At 44.2% G+C, this 21,901-nt stretch overlaps 1 protein-coding gene across 5 annotated transcripts in view; it reads left to right on the top strand.

Annotated features, from left to right (window-relative positions):
- Positions 1-19,744, top strand: part of LOC110502801 (tripartite motif-containing protein 16-like protein) — a 28,647-nt gene extending 8,903 nt beyond the window's left edge. For 2 of the 5 annotated variants that reach the window (XM_021581094.3, XM_021581095.3), the window contains exons 2-7: positions 8,766-8,861; positions 12,360-12,440; positions 12,623-12,775; positions 13,394-13,565; positions 14,367-14,462; positions 14,651-19,744. In XM_021581094.3, coding sequence (XP_021436769.3) covers positions 8,766-8,861; positions 12,360-12,440; positions 12,623-12,775; positions 13,394-13,565; positions 14,367-14,462; positions 14,651-15,291 — 1,239 coding nt within the window. In that variant the 3' untranslated portion in view covers positions 15,292-19,744. Of the gene's footprint in view, positions 1-8,765; positions 8,862-12,359; positions 12,441-12,622; positions 12,781-13,393; positions 14,182-14,366; positions 14,463-14,650 lie in introns of all 5 variants that reach the window. The other 3 variants (XR_016491089.1, XR_016491091.1, XR_016491090.1) reach the window with 3 other exon arrangements.
- The last annotated feature ends 2,157 nt before the right edge of the window (positions 19,745-21,901 follow it).

Below are 21,901 nucleotides of genomic sequence, written 5' to 3'. Positions count from 1 at the left end.
ACAAATGAGGAAATGGCTACCTAAATATGATCCCCAATCAGAGACAACGATAAACAGCTGTCTCTGATTGGGAACCATATCAGGCCAACATAGACATACAAAAAAACCTAGATGACCCACCCTAGTCACGCTCCAACCAACATAGATAATAAACACTCCACTCGCAGATCCGATGTCTTCCTCCATGGTTGCTCTGGTGCTGGGATCGTCGCAGGAGGAACCGGAACGTGTGTCGTTGCTGGAGGCACCGGACCGTGGATCGTCGTTGTAGGCTCTGGACTGAGAACCCCTGCTGTTGGCTCCGGACCACCGACCGTCGCTGGTGGTTCCGGACCGTCGCTGGTGGTTCCGGACCGCCGACCGTCGCTGGTGGTTCCGGACCGCAGACCGGCTCAGGAGGTTCCGGACTGCAAACCGTCATTGGAGGTTCCGGACCGGGAACCGTCGCCGGAAGCTCCGGACCGGGAACCGTCACGGGAAGCTCCGGACCGGGAACAATCGCCAGAAGCTCTGGACTGTGGAGGTGCACTGGAGGCCTGATGCGTGGTGCCGGCATTGGTTGTACCGGGCTGATGACATGCACCTCAGGGAGAGTGCGGGGAGGAGGCACAGGATGTACTGGACTGTGGAGGCGCACTGGAGGTCTGATGCGTGGTGCCGGCACTGGTGGTACCGGGCTGGTGACACGCACCTCAGGGCGAGTGCGGGGAGCAGGCACAGGATGTACTGGAATGGAGGTCTGGACGTCTGGTCCTGGAGGTCAGGACTGGAGGTCTGGAGCGTAGAGCTGGCACAATGCGTCCTGGCTGGATGCTCACTTTAGCCCGACAAGTGCGGGGCCCTGGCACAGGACGCACTGGGCTGTGAAGCCGTACTGGCGATACAGTGCGTAGAGCCGGCACAGGATATCCTAGACCGAGGAGATGTACTGGAGACCAGGAGCGCTGAGCCGGCACAACCCATCCTGGCTGGATGCTCCCTTTCGCACTGCAAGTTGGCACAGAACGCACCGGGCTATGAATGCCCACTGGAGACACAGTGCGCATCACCGCAGAACACAGTGCTTGACCAGTCACACGCTCCCCACGGTAAGCACGGGGAGTTGGCTCAGGTCTAAACCCTGACTCCGCCATTTTCCCCGATAAACAGCTGTCTCTGATTGGGAACCATATCAGGCCAACATAGACATACAAAAAACCTAGATGACCCACCCTAGTCACTATCACACCCCAACCAACATAGAGAATAAACAGCTTACTATGGTCAGGGCGTGACAATTGCATTGTCAAAAACCTCTTTTTAGGACTGTGTGATGTGATCAATCAGTTTATTCAAGTTCAGAATAAAATATATGTGTTGTATTTTAACAGCAACAGTTCCAACCTAGACTTTCTATCAACAATAATGTCTACAGTAATATGTACAGTAGGCCTGATAATTGATATGTACTGTTACTTAGGATTGTAGGATCAAAAAGCCTGTGTGTGTGTTCTGTTATACATCTGTGTGATGTGATCAATCTGTTTATTCCAGTTTAGAATTAATTGTAAATTAATTATTTGTTTTTGTCTAAATTGCATTTCTTTAGGCATAAGGGCAATGAAATGTACTGATATTCACATATAGTTGCATATTTTCCTAAACTTGGGTCCCAGGAAAGCACAGAATTTCTAATTTGGGTCACAGGCTGAACAAGTTTAAGAACCCATGGTGTAAACCAATTAGGGTTTCTAATCTCTCCAAAAGAATATGATGATCGATGGTGTCAAAGCAGCACTAAGGTCCAAGAGCACGAGGACAGATGCAGAGCCTTGGTCTGATGCCATTACAATGTAATTTACCACCTTCACGAGTCCAGTCTCAGTGCTATGATGTGGTCTAAAACCAGAGAGAAGCATTTTGTATACATTATTTGTCTTCAGGAAGACAGGGAGTTGGTGCGCAACAGCTTTTTCAAAAAATTTTTGAGAGGAATGGGAGATGGGAGAGGTACACATCCGGTGGATAGAGAGCCATTTATTATATTCAGTGATGCAAGTTTAAGTTTGTTCCACCGTAGCAAGTCTGACCACAAGTCAGAGACCACTATGATGACACACCAAATGCGTTTGATGGATGGCGGGAAAAGTAATACAAATAATAAAAGAAGAGCAGGAATATGTTTTTGTAGGCTACAGTCCAAGCTAATAATGTGACTACTGCCGGCATCCCACAATTATCCAACTTAAATAAAAGCTTGGCGGTAAGGACGACAGCAGTGGTGTATATACGGATATAACGTATTATTGGTATCTACATAGCGCGTTGATGTGAATCACACTGCTGCTCTCTCGTGTAGCTATTTGCGATTTACGGAGTGTGGTTGTTGTGGATGGCTGTTCACAAACGTATATGTGTATTTTAACCCAATAATGGTTAAATTGAAGAAGCTTAAGCTGCTTATCAATCATTGTTTTTGTGGACCAGTGAAAATATGTGCTCTTGCAACAGTTGCATAGTGGATGACAGCCTATGGAAATAAACGTTTGAGGGAGTTCCCTTCTAAATTCCTCCGGCGTTGTGCTTCATACTCTCAAAAACAAGTTTAATTTAAGAAGATCACGAGTGGGGCTTTTATTGCTCAATATAATTTGTGAAAAAGCTTGAGCTGCCTATCAATCATTGTTTATGTGGCCAGTGAAAAATGTGCTCTTGCAACAGCTGCATAGTGCGGATCCCAGCCTATGGTAAACTCCTCCGTGGTATTGTGCTTCATACTGTAAACAAAAAAATAGTTTCATTTAAGAACACCATTTTGGCTAATCTATATTTCCAAGTCCTATTCTTGAAGATCAAGGGTTTTTATTGTAAAGATATAGCCTAATCATATTATTTTGTAGTAAAAAGCAATTGGTGTAATGACGTTCGTCTGTACGAGAGGCGGACCAAAGCGCAGCGTGGTTGTTTTGATTCATGTTTTAATAAATAACTTCACATGAACAAACTAACAAAAACAAGAAATGTGAAAACGCAAAACAGTCCTATCCTGTGACAACAAACACAGTGACAGGAACAATCACCCACAAACACACAGTGAAACCCAGGCTACCTAAGTATGATTCTTAATCAGAGACAACTAATGACACCTGCCTCTGATTGAGAACCATACTAGGCCGAAAACATAGAAATGCCCCTAAACATAGAAAAACAAACATAGACTGCCCACCCAACTCACGCCCTGACCATACTAAATAAATACAAAACAACGAAAATAAAGGTCAGAACGTGACAATTGGTTAGGAGAAGCATACATAACTAACCCATAAAGTAAAATGCAACATCCATTAATGGCCAATTATGTAAACTCTAACATTGTATTTTAATTGGTATTATGTATTTTTGTGTTCTTTTAATGCCTCTTAAGGGGAAAGTAATCTAAAAGTAACTGAAAGTAATCACATTACGTTACTGAGTTTGGGTAATCCAAAGGTTATGTTACTGATTACAATTTTGGACAGGTAACTAGCAACTGTGACGGATTACATTTAGAAAGTAACCTACCCAACCCTGCATACAGCACAGCAGCACAGGTTTCTAGAAGGATGAGAAGTGAGTCTCGTGAAAATGTGCATTGACACAAACACACTCATCTGAAATGTGCATTTAGCCCATCTATGGTCTGATAATATGTCACGGGCGTTGTTGCAAGGAGACCACGGTGCAGTGTTGTGAGTGTACATTTTCTTTTATTTATATAAAATGTTGCCAACAAAACAAGAAATAACAAAACAACCGTGAAGCTTATCAGGGCTACGTGCCACTAACACAAGTCAACTACCCACACTGAAAGGAGGGAAAAAGGGCTACCTAAGTATGATTCCCAATCAGAAACAACAATAGAAATAAAGAAACATAGAAAACAAAACATAGAATGCCCACCCCACATCACACCCTGACCTAACCAAATAGAGAAATAAAACGTCTCTCTAAGGTCAGGGCGTGACAGTACCACCCCCCCCCCCCCCCCCCCCCCCCCCGCCCCAAAGGTGCGGACTCTGGCCACAAAACCTGAACCTATAGGGGAGGGTCCGGGTGGGCATCTATCCACGGTGGTGGCTCTGGTGCGGGACGTAGACCCCGCTCCACCTCTGGCTCACCCCGCTTTGGTATGGGGACCCTCGCCGTCGACCCCGGACTGGGCACCCTCGCTGCGGGCCCCGGACTGGGCACCCTCGCTGCGGGCCCCGGACTGGAGGCCGTCTCTGGAGGCTCCAGACTGGAGGCCGTCGCTGGAGGCTCCGGACTGGAGGCCGTCGCTGGAGGCTCCGGACTGGAGGCCGTCGCTGGAGGCTCCGCACTGGAGGACGTCGCTGGAGGCTCCGCACTGGAGGACGTCGCTGGAGGCTCCGGACTGGAGGACGTCGCTGGAGGCTCCGGACTGGAGGACGTTGCTGGAAGCTCCGGACAGGAGGACGTCGCTGGAGGCTCCGGACTGGAGGACGTCGCTGGAGGCTCCGGACTGGAGGACGTCGCTGGAGGCTCCGGACTGGAGGACGTCGCTGGAGGCTCCGGACTGGAGGACGTCGCTGGAGGCTCCGGACTGGAGGACGTCGCTGGAGGCTCCGGACTGAAGGACGTCGCTGGAGGCTCCGGACTGAAGGACGTCGCTGGAGGCTCCGGACTGAAGGACGTCGCTGGAGGCTCCGGACTGAAGGACGTCGCTGAAGGCTCTGGACTGGAGGCCGTCGCTGGAGGCTTCGTGCCATGACTCCTCACTGGAGGCTTCGTGCCATGGATCATCACTGGAGGCTTCTTGCCATGGATCATCACTGGAGGCTTCTTGCCATGGATCATCACTGGAGGCTTCTTGCCATGGATCATCACTGGAGGCGTCTTGCCATGGATCATCACTGGAGGCTTCGTGCCATGGATCATCACTGGAGGCCTCTTGCAATGGATCATCACTGGAGGCTTCGTGCCATGGATCATCACTGGAGGCTTCGTGCCATGGATCATCACTGGAGGCTTCGTGCCATGGATCATCACTGGAGGCTTCTTGCCATGGATCATCACTGGAGGCTTCTTGCCATGGATCATCACTGGGCTGGAGAGACACATAGGAGGCCTGGCTCTGGGAGCAGGCACAGGACTCACCAGGCTGGGAAGACATACAGGAGGCCTGGTTCTGGGAGCGGGCCCAGGATACACTGGGCCGTGGAGGCGCACTGGAGGTCTCAAGCGTAGAGCCTGCACAACCCATCCTGGCTGGATGGTTACTTTGGCACGTGCGGGGCGCAGGCACAGGACGCACTGGGCTGTGCAGACACACCGGAGACACAGTGCGCAGAGCCGGCGCAGGACATCCTGGGCCGTAGAGACGTACTGGCGGCCAGATGCGCTGAGCCGGCACCCCCTGACCTGACTGGATGCCCGCTCCAGCCCGGCCGATTCGGGGAGCTGGATGGTAGCACACCGGGCAGTGAACGCGCACTGGAGACACCGTGCGCTCCACCGCATAACACGGTGCCTGACCAGTACGGCGCTCGCCACAGTAAGCGCGGGGAGTTGGCTCAGGTCTCCAACCTGACTCAGCCAAAGTCCCCGTGTGCCCTCCCCCAAAAAATGTTTGGGGGGGCTGCCTCTCATGCCTGCTCCATTGCCGTGAGTCCTGGTAGCGAAGTCGTTCCTCCCTCGCTACTTCAGCCTGTTTCCATGGCAGGGTCTTGTCCCCTGCCATAACCTCCTCCCATGTCCAAGGTGTCCTCCATTCTCTCTTCTCCCGGGCCCAGGATCCCTGCTCCTCTTGGCCACGCTGCTTGGTCCCTTGGTGGTGGGTAGTTCTGCCATGGGCATTGTTGGAAGGAGACCAAGGTGCAGCGTGGTGAGCGTACATTTTCTTTTATTTATATAAAATGTTGCCAACAAAACAAGAAATAACAAAACAACCGTGAAGCTTATCAGGGCTAACTACCCACGCTGAAAGGAGTGAAAAAGAGCTACCTAAGTATGATTCCCAATCAGAGACAACGATAGACAGCTGTCCCTGATTGAGAACCATACCCGGCCAAAACATAGAAATAAAGAAACATAGAAAACAAAACATAGAATGCCCAACCCACATCACACCCTGACCTAACCAAATAGAGAAATAAAATGGCTCTCTAAGGTCAGGGCGTGACATAATGGCCTAATAATTGCCTCTGTAAGTTGTCTAGAAATCTCACAATACTTCTCATGGCTGTAAGCAACTGTAGGTACATGTTTGTAAATGTCTGGAAGCTTCATTTAAAAAATAACATAATCTGATAGTAGAGAAACAGAGAGGAAAACACATTCTTTATGGGACGCAGCAGCATAGTAAATGTTTCAATAAATTGGTCAAATAAATCAATTGAACTGAATTATTAAGATTGGTGAAAGAGAGCGACCTGTTCTACATGTTTTCCTGATCAGTGACCCACTGACACCACCCCGGTTATAAGACAGCCTCACAGAAGTTACACACCCAGGCACGGTGGAGGTGCAGGAACTGAAGGATGGTCTGGAGCAGGCCCTGGTGGTAGACCCAAGGTTAAGGCTGGGTGAGGACTCAGTGGTGGTACGTCCAGAAAGACAAGCGGCGGTCTGACCAGGACTGGAGCTGGGTCAGGTGGTGCATGCTGGGCAGGGGTATCCTGGACATCCCAATGGGACCCAGAGCTGTGGCTGGGTCTGGTGGGGCTTTGCTGTCAGTAGCTGGTGACAGTGGTGTGGCCGGTCATCGTAGGTTGCAGCAGGCAAGTCAGGTGCTGCTGGATGGCCCCTAGATCAGGGACAGGCTGGGTTTCTGGTTGTGGCAGCGGTTGGAGTGCAATATCTCTCGTCGGCTGCAGTATTGGCTGGAGCACCAAGAACGAAAGGACTTGCTGTAGTCCCGGGGGCCGATGATCCAGCCCAGGCGTCTGGACTGTCTGTAGTCCTGGGGGTCGCTAGACTGGCCTTGGTGCTGCCAACAGCGGCCATGGTAGAGGAGCTGGTACTGATGCTGGCTGAGCTTGCTCCTGCACAGGTGACCACTGGACTACAAGCTGGCAGGAGAACTGCAGGGTCACCTCTAGAGCTGGGAGGGGTGGCAGAGCATGCTGCTCTGCAATGCAGAACCTGGGTGGCTGCAAGTCTCTCTGCGTGCTGTCACCAGTTCCGCCAAAATTGAGGCCGCCCATTTGTGTCTCAGGGACGGGGACAAGTCCAACAATTCAGGGTGGTAGTGTAGCAGGAACTCCTGCAAGAGTACGGCAGGTGGAAAATGCATCATGGCTTCCCGCCTTCACGGTTTGGAGAAGAAGCACCCTATGCCCCCAACTCCTGCAACAGCCGATTGACGTCTGAGTCCTGCAATCTGGAGAGGGGCCATATAAAGGAGAGGGGCCATATAAGTCCTGTCATCAGGTGTGGGGCTCCCACAGGTCCCAGGTTGGGGGCATAATCCAAATGGTGGTAGTCCACTGGATACCCCAGAGCCTTACTCAATTGGACCGCAGATGGGCTGTGTGGCAAGTATCCTGTGTGGTCTCTGTGGGCCGCCATAGTGTCGTGGTGTCAGACAAGTCACAAATCCAGCTCGAACAACCATGAAAGAGAGAGACCCGGCTTGACGTGTTTTGTTGGTCAGGGAATCTTTATTCACACATGAAAGGATGCATGGGGATGTAGAATGGTGGTGGTTCTGTAATGGACAGAAACAGAGGTAATGAATAGACTGTACACAGTTCAATAACTACTAGCACAAATAGAGCAACAAAGCTATTAAACTTTTTTCATTAAACTTTTTAATATATATTTATTAACTGCCTCCAATGCAGTCTTTTTAATTTAATTTTAAAATCATCAGTTTATGTCTAATAAATCACTATATTTTTGTAAAAATCATTTATTTCCCTGAGCCGTCTTGAGCCACTGAAATTCTCAGTCCGACTTTGTGGGCGTGGAGATACAAATGTTTATATATTTACATACAGCCCTGATTGCCTGTTAGAATCATCTAGAGCTCAGCCCCTTATCCCTTAAAAAAACAACAACAAAGGCACATGGTATTCAACCTGTCAGTTGGGGCTGGACCCTGAAAGCAACAAACTTCCACAGGTGTGTAGGTTACTTTTGTTTTGTCATCAAAACAAAAGGCATACAACACACATCTTAATTTGGTATATCATTATTGTACTGTTTTCAATAGGTCACTAGAAGAGGCAGTAGGCCACCAGAAGATGCAAGACCAGCACAGCCTGTTTGCTTGTTGGATGATCCTAGCCTAGACCCTGTCTGCAGTTTATTCATTGCAGAATGCCAAGATTATCTACAGGGCAGACTATAGGCCTCTGCGTCTCAGAGGTCAAACACAGTAAGTAATATTAAGCTGTGTTAGGCCTCCGAGTCTGAGGCCCATGGTATAATCTTCAGTATCATCACAGCGTATATTTCACCATGTTTTACTTTTTTTTCTTCTTCTAATGAGTAAAGACTCTTGAATGACACATTTTGGAATGTTTTCTGATGTTGAAAGTAAATAAAGAAAACAGATGAAATTAAAAGCTGTTGTCGTTCTTCATAATTTCTCTTGCCACTTATTTACATAACATGATAAACAGATCGCATAATGGCGAGTGGTGGGTGCAACTTGAAAGGATTGTGAGGTGCTGATAAGAGTCACATAACAATTGGACATATCTGCAGGGTGATAACACTGCTGTGGCTATGTGTGCAGTCACTGAATTTTCCTCTCTTTGTCTTCCTCTCCCTTTTCCTGCCAGAGGGAATTACGAGATAAACAAACAGAGATGGTGAAGACAGTGGCGGCAGCAGAGAATGCCATCAACCAACTCCAACTCAACACGGTTTCCTTTGAGGTACAGTATGCTGCAGTGTCCTTGTTACCTGTTTAAAGGATGATGTCAAAGGCTAAGACTATGACGACCCCTGACAATCCTGCTGATAGATTTGACTGTTGTCTTGTCAACAAAGTGCTATGTAGCATTGTGTTTGCAGATTCCAGGTAACCCACACAGTCAGTGACACAAAAACAGAGGCATGTCACAATTTCTCACAGGCTGTCTTCACGGACAGTAAACACTATTGAAACCTCTGATCTATAAGTCCCCAGTTATAGGATCCACCCACCCCAACAAGTTTACCCATGTGTAGTAAATGGAATCTACTGGTTTGTGTGGCCCATGTCAAGGCCAGCAAGCTAGGTACACTGGACCCACTCCAATTTGCATACCACGCCAACAGATTCACGGACGATGCCAATTCCATCGCTATTCACACGACCATAACACATCTGGACAAGAGGAATACCTATGTGAGAATACTGTTCCTTGACTACAGTTCAGAATTCAACACTGTGCCCTCCAACCTCGACACCAAGCATAGAGCTCTGAGTCTGGACACCACCCTTTGCAACCGGTTCCTGGACTTCCTGACGGGAAGACCACAGGCTGTAAGAATTGGCAAGAACACCTCCTCCACACTGACTCTTAACACAGGGGCCCCCAGGGGTGTGTCCTCAGTCCTCTGCTGTACTCTCTGTTCACCCACGACTGCATGGCTTTGCACGACACCAACTCCATCATCAAGTTTGCTGATGACACCATGGTTGTAGGCCTGATAACCAACAATGACGAGTCAGACTACTGTATAGGGAGGAGGTAAGTGAACTGGCATTGTGGTGTCATGACATCAACCTCAACATCAGCTAAACAAAGGAGTTGATTGTTGACTTCAGGAAGCAGAGGAGGGAACATGCCCCGATCCACATCAATGGGACTGCAGTAGAGTGAGTCACAGTTCCTCTGTGTCCACATCACTGAGGACTGAGGACGCCCTGTGTCCTCTGCAAATACTACCGCTGCACCATCGAGAGCATTCTGATCGGTTGCGTCACAGCCTGGTACGGGAATTGCTCTGTCCATGACCGCAAGGCCCTCCAGTGGGGGGGATGAAGATTGCCCAGTTAACTTGTTGAATCTAGGGGTCATTTCTTTTATTTTTGGAAAAATAACGTTCCCAAAGTAAACAGGCTATTTTTCAGGACCGAAAAATAGAATATGCATATAATTGACAACTTAGAATAGAAAACACTCTAAAGTTTCCAAAACTGTAAAGATATTGTCTGTGAGTATAACAGAACTGATATTGCAGGCAAAAGAATGAGAAAAATCCAATCAGGAACGCAGCGGTTTCTAAATCAAATCAAATCAAATCAAATTTTATTTGTCACATACACATGGTTAGCAGATGTTAATGCGAGTGTAGCGAAATGCTTGTGCTTCTAGTTCCGACAATGCAGTAATAACAAGTAATCTAACTAACAATTCCAAAACTACTGTCTTGTACAGTGTAAGGGGATAAAGAATATGTACATAAGGATATATGAATGAGTGATGGCCTAAGAGTCCATTCCTGTGCTTCCCTATTGAGCAGTGAATGGGATATCAACGAGATTCCTTTTTCTATGGCTTCCTTAATGTGTCTAGTATCACAATACATAGTTTCAGGCTTTTATTTTGAGAAATGAGCCTGAGCGACAACATTGCGTCAGTGTCCACCTGATGGCTCTTTGTGTATTTCTCGGGGTAACCATTTTTTTGTAGCTATTATGGAGCTAATTCGGTGTTGTTGTGACCGCAATTTCCGGTCGTTTTCTCAGCCAAACGTGAAGAACTAACGGAGCTATTTTTGGCTACAAAAATAATTTTTCTGGAAAAAAGGAACATTTGCTATCTAACTGGGAGTCTCGTGAGTGAAAACATCCGAAGCTCATCAAAGGTAAACTATTTAATTTGATTGATTTTCTGATTTTCGTGACCAGATTGCTTGCTGCTAGCTAGGTACAATGCTATGCTAGGCTATCGATAAACTTACACAAATGCTTGTCTTGCTTTGGCTGTAAAGCATATTTTCAAAATCTGTGTTTGAATATATTTCACTTGTGATTTCATGAATATGAACATTTTCTAGTAAGATTTTTTGTCCGTTGCGTTATGCTACTTAGTGTCAGTTGATGACAATTCTCCCGGATCCGGGATGGGTATTTACAACTCTGATAATACTTGTGGAATATAAAAATACTTGCTTGATATATGTTTTCCAGTTTCTTGAAATACTTGCTTGATATATGTTTCCAGTTTCTTGAAATACTTTGCAAATGCAACTTGAGTCTGATAATTATCTTTAAGAAACAGTTAATCTGATATACTTGTGGAATATAAAAATACTTGCTCGATATATGTTTTCCAGTTTCTAGAAATACTTGCTTGATATATGTGTTCCAGTTTCTTTAAATACTGTATCTGGCTCTCATGAGGACTGCCACAGGAAAGGAAGACCCAGAATGACCTCTGCTGCAGATGATAAGTTCATTAGAGTTAACTGCACCTCATATTGCAGCCCAAATAAATGCTTCACATAGATCAAGTAACAGACACATCTCAACATCATCCGTTCAGAGAAGACTGCGTCAATCAGGCCTTCATGGTCGAATTGCTGCAAAGAAACCACTTCTAAAGGACAGCAATAATAAGAATAGACTTGCTTTGATCAAGAAACACGAGCAATGGACATTAGACAGGTTCCAACCGTGAAACATGAAGGAGGAGGTGTGATGGTGTGGGGGTGCTTTGCTGGTGACACTGTTGATACGTCATCCCATCTGGTTTGCGCTTAGTGGGATTATCTTTCATTTTTTAATATGACAATGACCAAAAACACCTCCAGGCTGTGTAAGGGCAATTTGACCAAGAAGGAGAGTGATGGAGTGCTGCATTAGATGACCTGGCATCCACAATCACCTGACCTCAACCCAACTCAGATGGTTTGGGATGAGTTGGACCACAGAGTGAAGGAAAACCAGCCAACAAGTGCTCAGTATATGCAGGAACTCCTTCAAGACTGTTGGGAAAGCATTCCAGGTGAAGCTGGTTGAGAGAATGTGAAGAGTGTGTAAAGCTGTCATCAAGGCAAAGGGTGGCTACTTTGAAGAATCTAAAGGCTAAAATATATTTTGATTTGTTTAACACTTTTTTGCTTACTACTTGATTCCATATGTGTTATTTCATAGTTTTGATGTCTTCACTATTATTCTACAACACAGAACATTAATAAAGAAAAACCCTTGAAGGAGTAGGTGTGTCCAAACTTTTGATTGGTACTATATATATATATATATATACATTATTCAGATTTTTCAGGGGGTGCCCGTACTTCCTGTGGCTATGATTGAATCTATTATCTCTATCTATCTAACACTAATCAGCCGTCACCTTATCCCCTATGTCCATATACCTGATAATACATACACAATTGTGAAACTGACCCGAAAACACCTTTGGCATATCCCCATCTAGAATTCAGTGATGGTGGTCCGTGAGGTGATTGACAGCCAGTTTATGGAGCTGCAGGCTGCGGTGGAGCGGGCCAAGAGAGAGGTAACCCTGTATATTGATTAAGTGATATGTCTATATGTTGTATGCAATGTGCATATATGTAGGCTGATCTATTCTTTTTACCTGCTTTTTAAAAATATATAGTATGACATCATATGTTATGTATGTTTTTTCATATGAACCAAGATTTTCAAATAAACCTAAACCTGAACCTAAACTTAAAGGTGACAGAGATCCTGGAGGGAGAGGACAAGCAGGCTCTCAGACAGACCGAGGGGATCAAGGTACACCTGGAGCAGAAGTGCACTGAGCTGAAGAAGACACAAGAGCAGTTGAAAAAGCTCTCGAAGAACAAGAACGACGTGGACTTCCTACAAGTAAGGTGGTTCTCACATGGCCTGGTGATTTATGATGGTTTATGGTGGAGACTGACATGGAGGTAGTGCCATGGGAGTCTGTAGTGTTATTCACTCATTCGTGGTTCTCATGGTGGTTAGCTTTGAAGTAGTGGCTGCACATACAATTACTTGCTGGGGCCAAGAGCTCTTTGGGGGTTAATCATGAACACTGAGAAGGTTGTGGTGATGGAGTGCTGTGACTCAGCAGTGTTATTCATTAACCTTAACTCAAGCCACAGCGCTGCTATCATGCGTATTCACTTTAATCATGAACCATGACTCAGGTGGACTTCCTACAGGTAAGGTGGTTTTCTCTGGTCTGGTGGATTCTGAGATTGTTGTGTTGACAATGCCAAATGACTCAGTAGTCATTCACAAACTTGAACTGTCGTACTGTATGTGCTGCGTAAGTAAATAAGTAAGCTTTAGACAACCCAGAATGGCCCATAGGGGCAGGCACCTATCTCCTGTTTCTGTAGTGCAAGGCAGCTTGATGTACAAGTACATCCCATGGACATGGCAACATTAATGACAGTTCATCATTAATTGCCAACGAGGTCCAAAATAGCGAACGAAGCTGTGTTGTGTGTTTTACAGGAGTACTCTAAATGGAAGAAGGACAGCCCTGACATTACCCTACCTGGGTTCTACATCGGCCTCATAGACCGGCTCAACTCCTTCAGCAGAATAATTGTTACCTCCACACAGGAGCTGTGTGAGAAGCTGCTGTCCAATTACATAGAGACACTCAAAGAGACCTGCAAAAATGGTGAGTGCAGTCACCGTTTGGCGAGCAAAGGAAAAAACTGCAATAGTGGCTGGCGGCAAGCCTCAGCAAGTCCCGATCTATGTTTATTTGCTGGGAAGGGTCAGCACCACAGGAGGCTGCTGAGGGGAGAACGGCTCATAATAATGTCCAGAACTGAGTGAATGGAATGGCATCAAACACCTGGAAACCATGTATTTGATGTATTTGCTACTATTCCACTGATTCTGCACCAGTCATTACTACGAGCACGTTCTCCCCAATTAAGGTACCACAAACCTCCTGTGGTCAACACACCACAGCATCCCTCACCCTGGTCATACAGAAAGGAGTAAATAAACAGGAAGTGACAGTGTTACAAGCGAAAGAATAACACTTCAGCTTTGTGCTCCAGATAGCCAGAGAGATCATATGTGTTCATACTTCTCTGCAGACCTGATCAATCCTTCAGACAGTGTATCATACAGTAGGTGTAGTGCTCTGGTAACAACAGGTTGACTGAAGTCTCAGAAAGATAAAAACAGTTGAGAGCGTCTAATCTTGGACTGTCTGTCACTAGAGTGAAGCCCAGCTGTGAGCTGTGTGAGTCACCACATTTGAGACATCAAGGACAAAAAAGGTTGCCTGAAGGAGATTAGTATTACAGTGACTATGTGTTCTTTCATGCACAATGTCATATTTGTCCTTGCAGAAAAAATAACTACATTCAAATGGAAAATTCATGCCTGGGAGTTAAAAAGTGAAGTTGGCCATGTGATTTCTTTACACTAAAACATGTTATTTTTCTCTCTCTCTACTCTTCAGACAAGATGGGGATAAAAACCACAGTCCATGAAACAATCGCAGCCAAACAGAACATGACTTTGCCAGACCCAAAGACGCGGGATGACTTCCTAAAGTGTAAGTCTCTTCTATACCATTCAGGTCCTTACAGAAGCAAAACAATCCTTCAAATCACTTGAACGTTCATGTATTATTGCAGTATTGTTGTTTTGGATGTGTAAAGTTAGCCTTGCCTAAGTTGTTGATCCTGTTTTGCTATTCTTTCTCATTACTGTTATGTTGTTATTCTCTCTCACGCTTTGCAGATGCCGCGCCTGTGAGTTTTGACGCAGACACGGCCCATAAGTTCCTGCGTCTGACTGAGGAAAACAGGAAGGTGACCAACACCACACCCTGGCAACACCCGTACCCCGATGTCCCTGAGCGCTTTGAGAACTGGCGCCAGGTACTGGCCACAGAGAGCTTCTATGTTGGTCGACACTACTTCGAGGTGGACGTGAGCGGTGAGGGCACGTACGTCGGACTCACCTACAAGAGCATCGATCGCAAGGGCCCAAAGAACAACAGCTGCATTACCGGCAATGACTTCTCATGGTGTCTACAATGGAACGGCCGCAGCTTCTCTGCCTGGCACAGTGATGTGGAGACGCCTCTGAAAGTGGGGAAGTTCACACGTATTGGGGTCTATGTGGAATTCAGCTGTGGCCTACTGGCCTTCTATGGGGTGGATAATGCTGTCGGCATGACCCTCATTCACAAATACAAGGCTGACTTTCTGGAGCCTCTTTACCCAGCCTTCTGGCTGTCGAAGAAGGAGAACGTGATAGAGCTTGTTGGACCTGGGGAGTCGCTGACACTGAAAAGCCCCTCTCCTCCTAACTCACCCCCAAACACTGATGTTGCACCCCCCAGCCGTTTCACAGTATCTTCTGTTGTTGATCAATGATTCATTTGTCAGTGGTAAATTTCCCGTCAACCCTAAAAAGAAATGGAAAAGGAAAAGGAAACACATCAGCCGGCCCCATACTTGTACATATACTTATGTAAATATTTCTGTTTTTATTTTTAATACATTTGCAAAGATTTCCAAAACCTGTTTTCCACTTTGTCATTATGGGGTATTGTGTGTAGATTGATGAGGGGAATTTTTCATTTAATCCATTTCAGAATAAGGCTGTAACGTTACAAAATGTGGAAAAAGGGGTCTGAATACTTTCCGAATGCACTGTATATCCCAATAAGGTGACAATAAACCTCACTAGATTTGTAAATTCTTTTCTACATACCATTTGCCTTTGTCAATGGTATATTGGAGGCAAAGTCAGGTGCAGGAGAGCAGAGTATAATGAACAGGCGCACTTTTATTAAAGTTCCAAAAACAAGAGCACTACATAAATCAAACACGCTCAAAAAACGGAACATAAAAGTAAAGCGCTTAAACTAACACCACATAACATGACACAATTACACACAAAACATGATGGGAAACAGAGGGTTAAATACAAGTAGATTGATTGGGGAAATGAAAACCAGGTGTGTATGGAAACAAGACAATACAAATGGATATATGAAAAATGGAGCGGTGATGGCTAGAAAGCCGGTGACGTCGATCGCCGAACGCCGCCCGAACAAGGAGAGGAGCCGACTTTGGCGGAAGTCGTGACAGCCTTGATTACAGCTTTGCACACTCTTGGCATTCTCTCAACCAGCTTAATGAGGTAGTCACCTGGAATGCATTTAAATTAATAGGTGTGCCTTTTTATAAATTCATTTGTGGAATTGCTTTCCTTCTTAATTCGTTTGAGCCAGTCAGTTGTGTTGTGACTAGGTAGAGGTGGTATACAGAAGATAGCCCTATTTGGTAAAAGACCAAGTCCATATTATGGCAAGAACCGCTCAAATAAGCAAAGAGAAACAACAGTCCATCAATACTTTAAGACATGAAGGTCAGTCAATATAGAACATTTCAAGAACTTTGAGTGTTTCTTCAAGTGCAATCGCAAAAACCATCAAGTACTATGATGAAACTGGCTCTCATGAGGCACGCCACAGGAAAGGAAGACCCAGAGTTACCTCTGCTGCAGAGGATGAGTTCATTAAAGTTACCAGCCTCAGAAATTGTAGCTCAAATAAACGCTTCACAGAGTTAAAGTAACAGACACATCTCAACATCAACTGTTCAGTGGAGACTGCGTGAATCAGGCATTCATGGTCAAATTCCTGCAAAGAAACAACTACTTAAGGTCACCAATAAGAAAAAAGAGAATTGCTTGGGCCAAAAAACATGAGCAATGGACTTTAAACCTGTGAAAATCTGTCTTTTGGTCTGAGGAGTACACATTTTTTATTTTTAGTTCCAACCGTTGTGTCTTTGTGAGATGCAGAGTAGGTGAACGGAGGACCTCAGCATGAAGCATGGCGGAGGAGGTGTGATGGTTTGTGGGTAATTTGCTTGTGACACTGTCAGTAATTCATTTAGAATTCAAGGCACACTAACAACAAAGTGCTCAGCATATGTGGGAACTCCTTGAAGACTGTTGTAAAAGCATTCCAGGTGAAGCTGTTTGAGAGAATGCCAAGAGCATGCAAAGTTGTCAAAAGCAAGGGGTGGCTACATTGAAGAATATAAAATATGAAATATATTTTTATTTGTTTAAAACGTCTTTGGTTACTACATGATTCCATATGTGTTATTTAGTTTTGATGTCCTCACTATTATTATACAATGTAGAAAATACAAAATCATCACATTCCCAGTGGGTCAGAAGTTTACATGCATTCCATTAGTATTTGATAGCATGGCCTTTAAATTGTTTAACTTGGGTCAAACGTTTCAGGATAGCCTTCCACAAACTTCCCACAATATGTTGGATGAATTCTGGCCCATTGCTCCTGACAGAGCTTGTGTAACTGAGTCAGGTAATGTAGACCTCCTTGCTCGCACACGTTTTTCAAAAAGCCTCCCCCTTTTTCCTCCAAACATAATGATTATGGCCAAACAGTTCTATTTTTGTTTCATCAGACCAGAGGACATTTCTCCAAAAACTATGATCTTTGTCCCCATGTGCAGTTGCAAACTGTAGTCTGCCTTTTTTATGGCGGTTTAGGAGCAGTGGCTTCTTCCTTGCTGAGCGGCCTTTCAGGTTATGTCGATATAGGACTCGTTTTACTGTGGATATAGATACTTTTGTATCTGTTTCCTCCAGCATCTTCACAAGGTCCTTTGCTGTTGTTCTAGGATTGATTTGCACTTTTTGCGCCAAAGTACGTTCATCTCTAGGAGACAGAATGTGTCTCCTTACTGAGCGGTATGAGGGCTGCGTGTTCCCATGGTGTTTATACTTGCATACTATTGTTTGTACAGATGAATGTGGTACCTTCAGGCGTTTGGAAATTGCTCCCAAGGATGAACCAGACTTGTGGATGACTGAATTTTTTTTCTGAGGTATTGGCTGATTTCTTTTGATTTTCCTATGATGTCAAGCAAAGAGGCACTGAAATACATCCACAGGTACACGTACAATTAACTCAAATGATGTCAATTAGCCTATCAGAAGCTTCTGCCATAATTTTCTGGAATTTTCCAAGCTGTTTAAAGGCACAGTCAACTTAGTGTATGTAAACTTCTTACCCACTGGATTTGTGATACAGTGAATTATATGTGAAATAATCTGTCTGTAAACAATTGTTGGAAAAATGACTTGTGTCATGCACAAAGTAGATGTCCTAAACGACTTGCCAAAACTATAGTTTGTAAACAAGAAATTTGTGGAGTGGTTGAAAACGAGTTTTACTGACTCCATCCCAAGTGTATGTAAACGTCCGACTTCAACTGTATATACACAGTGCATTTGGAAAGTACACACAATACCCCACAATGATAAAGCAATAACACGTTTTTACACATTTTCGCAAATGCATAAAAAATTAAAAAGAGAAATATCAAATTTACAAAACTATTGAAATTCTTTACTCTGTACTTTGTTGAAGCACCTTTGGCAGCGATTACAGCCTCAAGTCTTCCTGGGTATGACGCTACAAGCTTGGCACACCTGTATTTGGGGAGTTTCTCCCATTCTTCTGTGCAGATCCTCTCAAGTTCTGTCAGGTTGGATGGGAAGCGTCGTAGCACAGCTATTTTCAGGTCTCTCCAGAGATGTTTGATTGGGTTCAAGTCCGGGCTCTAGCTGGGCCACTCAAGGATATTCAGATAATTGCCCCGGAGCCACTTCTGCTTTGTCTTGGTTGTATGCTTAAGGTCCTTGTACTGTTGGGAGGTGAACTGTCGCCTCATTCTGATGTCCTGAGCGCTCTGTACTTTGTTCTGTCCATCTTTCCCTCGATCCTGACTATTCTCCCAGTCCATGCCGCTGAAAAACATCCCCACAGGATGTTGCTGCCACCACCATGTTTCACTGTAGGAATGGTGCTAGTGTTATATATACTCAGTGTGGTCTGAAATTATTGACACCCTTGATAAAGATGAGCAATAATTACTCTATAAAATAATTTATTCAAATACTGAGCTATATTGTACGCTACATTTTATGGGGAATTGTATAATTTTCTACTAATTCAATTGGTTAGAGAATGAGATTTTGTTTAACAAGTAATATATTCTCCTCTCAAAACAATTTACACCCTTAAAGATTCTCATAAATAAAGTTGTCAAGAGTATTTCATGCCATATTCCTATCACGCAATGACTACATCAAGCTTGTGACTCTACAAACTTGTTGGATGCATTTGCAGTTCATTTGGATTGTATTTCAGATTATTTTGTGCCCAACAGAAATTAATGTTAAATAATATATTGTAATTTTTTTTTTGTCACTTTTATTATAAATAAGAATGAAATATGTGGATGCTACCATGATTATGGATATTCCTGAATGAATCGTGAATAATGATGAGTGAGAAAGTTAGAGAGGTTCAAAGATCGTACCACCAAGACATGCTAACCTCTCACCACTAACAATAACAGAGGTTATGTCTTGACGGTATGATTTTTGGGGGAAGCATACAGTATAGTTCAGTATTTGAATTATTTATTTTATAGTCATTCTTGCTCATCTTTATCAAGGGTGTCAATTTTGGACCCCACTTTATATATATATATTGTTTTTTCTTATTCTTGCTGTGTTATTATGCATGGGTAATCTTGGTATAATGGCAATGTTTAGGTTACTTCTAATGTGATGGGTGACTTTTTATTTCAGTTTTTTTGTTTAAATATAATGCTAAGGAGTTGTGATACCATGACTCTGTTTAAATGGTGGACTTTTTCGGTAAACTTTGGGACTGCTTTTGCTGTTCACTATTTACTGTGACTTTGCAATGTACTGTGTTTGACAGATACCACTGTATACAAATAAAAGGTGTCTTCAAATCAAATAAAATGTTGTTGGTCACATACACATGTTTACAGTGCCTTGCAAAATAATCTAATAATTCTAATAATTCATTGTGATGTTTTTCATATTTTGTTGCATTACACCCTGTAATTTAAATTCATTTTATTTGGGTTTTATATAATGCACAGAAAAAATATTGTAGGCCTCCACAAGTCTGGTTCATCCTTGGAGGTACCACATTCATCTGTACAAACAATATTACACAAGTATACACACCATGGGACCACACAGTTGTCATACCGCTCAGGAAGTCTCCTGTCTCCTGGAGATGACCTTACTTTGGTGCGAAAAGTGCAAATCAATCCCAGAACAACAGCAAAGGACCTTGTGAAGATGCTGGAGGAAACATGTACAAAAGTATCTATATCCACAGTTAAATGAGTCCTATATCGACATAACCTGCCACTGCTCCAAAACCGCCATAAAAAAGCCTGAGTTATGCATGCTCAAGTTTTTTTTTTTCGTCTTATTTAGTGTTTGTTTCACAATAAAACATATTTTGCTTCTTCAAAGTGGTAGGTTGTGTAAATCAAATGATACAAACCCCCCAAAAATGCATTTTAATTCCAGGTTGAAATGCAAGAAAATAGGAAAAATGCCAAGGGGGTGAATAATTTCGCAAGCCACTGTAGCAGATGTTATGTAGAGAAATGCTTGTTTCTTGCTCCAACAGTGCAGTAATATCTAACAGGTTATATCATACAATTTCATAATAGACACAAATCTAAGTAAAGGAATGGAATTGAGAATATATAAATATATGGACGAGCAATGTCAGAGCGGTATAGACTAAGATCCAGTAGAATATAATATAATACAGTATATACATATGAGAAGAGTAGTGAAATATATGTAACATTGTTAAAGTGTCCAGTGATTACAGGGGTATGTACAGTGGGGCAAAAAAGTATTTAGTCAGCCACCAATTGTGCAAGTTCTCCCACTTAAAAAGATGAGAGAGGTACACTTCAACTATGACAGACAAAATGAGGAAAAAAAATCCAGAAAATCACATTGTAGGATTTTTAATGAATTTATTTGCAAATTATGGTGGAAAATAAGTATTTGGTCAATAACAAAAGTTTATCTCAATACTTTGTTATACACCCTTTGTTGGCAATGACAGAGGTAAAACGTTTTCTGTAAGTCTTCACAAGGTTTTCACACACTGTTGCTGGTATTTTGGCCCATTCCTCCATGCAGATCTCTTCTAGAGCAGTGATGTTTTGGGGCTATTGCTGGGCAACACAGACTTTCAACTCCCTCCAAAGATTTTCTATGGGGTTGAGATCTGGAGACTGGCTAGGCCACTCCAGGGCCTTGAAATGCTTCTTACGAAGCCACTCCTTCGTTGCCCGGGCAGTGTGTTTGGGATCATTGTCATGCTGAAAGACCCAGCCACGTTTCATCTTCAATGCCCTTGCTGATGGAAGGAGGTTTTCACTCAAAATCTCACGATACAAGGCTCCATTCATTCTTTCCTTTACACGGATCAGTCGTCCCGGTCCCTTTGCAGAAAAACAGCCCCAAAGCATTATTTCCACCCGACCCATGATTTCCACCCGACGAGTTGAGTTTTTACCAAAAAGTTATATTTTGGTTTCATCTGACCATATGACATTCTCTCAATCTTCTTCTGGATCATCCAAATGCTCTCTAGCAAACTTCAGATGGGCCTGGACATGTACTGGCTTAAGCAGGAGGACACGTCTGGCACTGCAGGATTTGAGTCCCTGGCGGCGTAGTGTGTTACTGATGGTAGGCTTTGTTACTTTGGTCCCAGCTCTCTGCAGGTCATTCACTAGGTCCCCCCGTGTGGTTCTGGGATTTTTGCTCACCGTTCTTGTGATCATTTTGACCCCACGGGGTGAGATCTTGCGTGGAGCCCCAGATCGAGGGAGATTATCAGTGGTCTTGTATGTCTTCCATTTCCTAATAATTGCTCCCACAGTTGATTTTTTCAAACCAAGCTGCTTACCTATTGCAGATTCAGTCTTCCCAGCCTGGTGCAGGTCTACAATTTTGTTTCTGGTGTCCTTTGACATCTCTTTGGTCTTGGCCATAGTGGAGTTTGGAGTGTGACTGTTTGAGGTTGTGGACAGGTGTCTTTTATACTGATAACAAGTTCAAACAGGTGCCATT

This window comes from Oncorhynchus mykiss, chromosome 23, assembly GCF_057628025.1.
Source record: "Oncorhynchus mykiss isolate SJ-2025 chromosome 23, ASM5762802v1, whole genome shotgun sequence".
NCBI lineage: Eukaryota > Metazoa > Chordata > Actinopteri > Salmoniformes > Salmonidae > Oncorhynchus > Oncorhynchus mykiss.
This window is presented reverse-complemented; position numbering and strand designations above follow the sequence as displayed.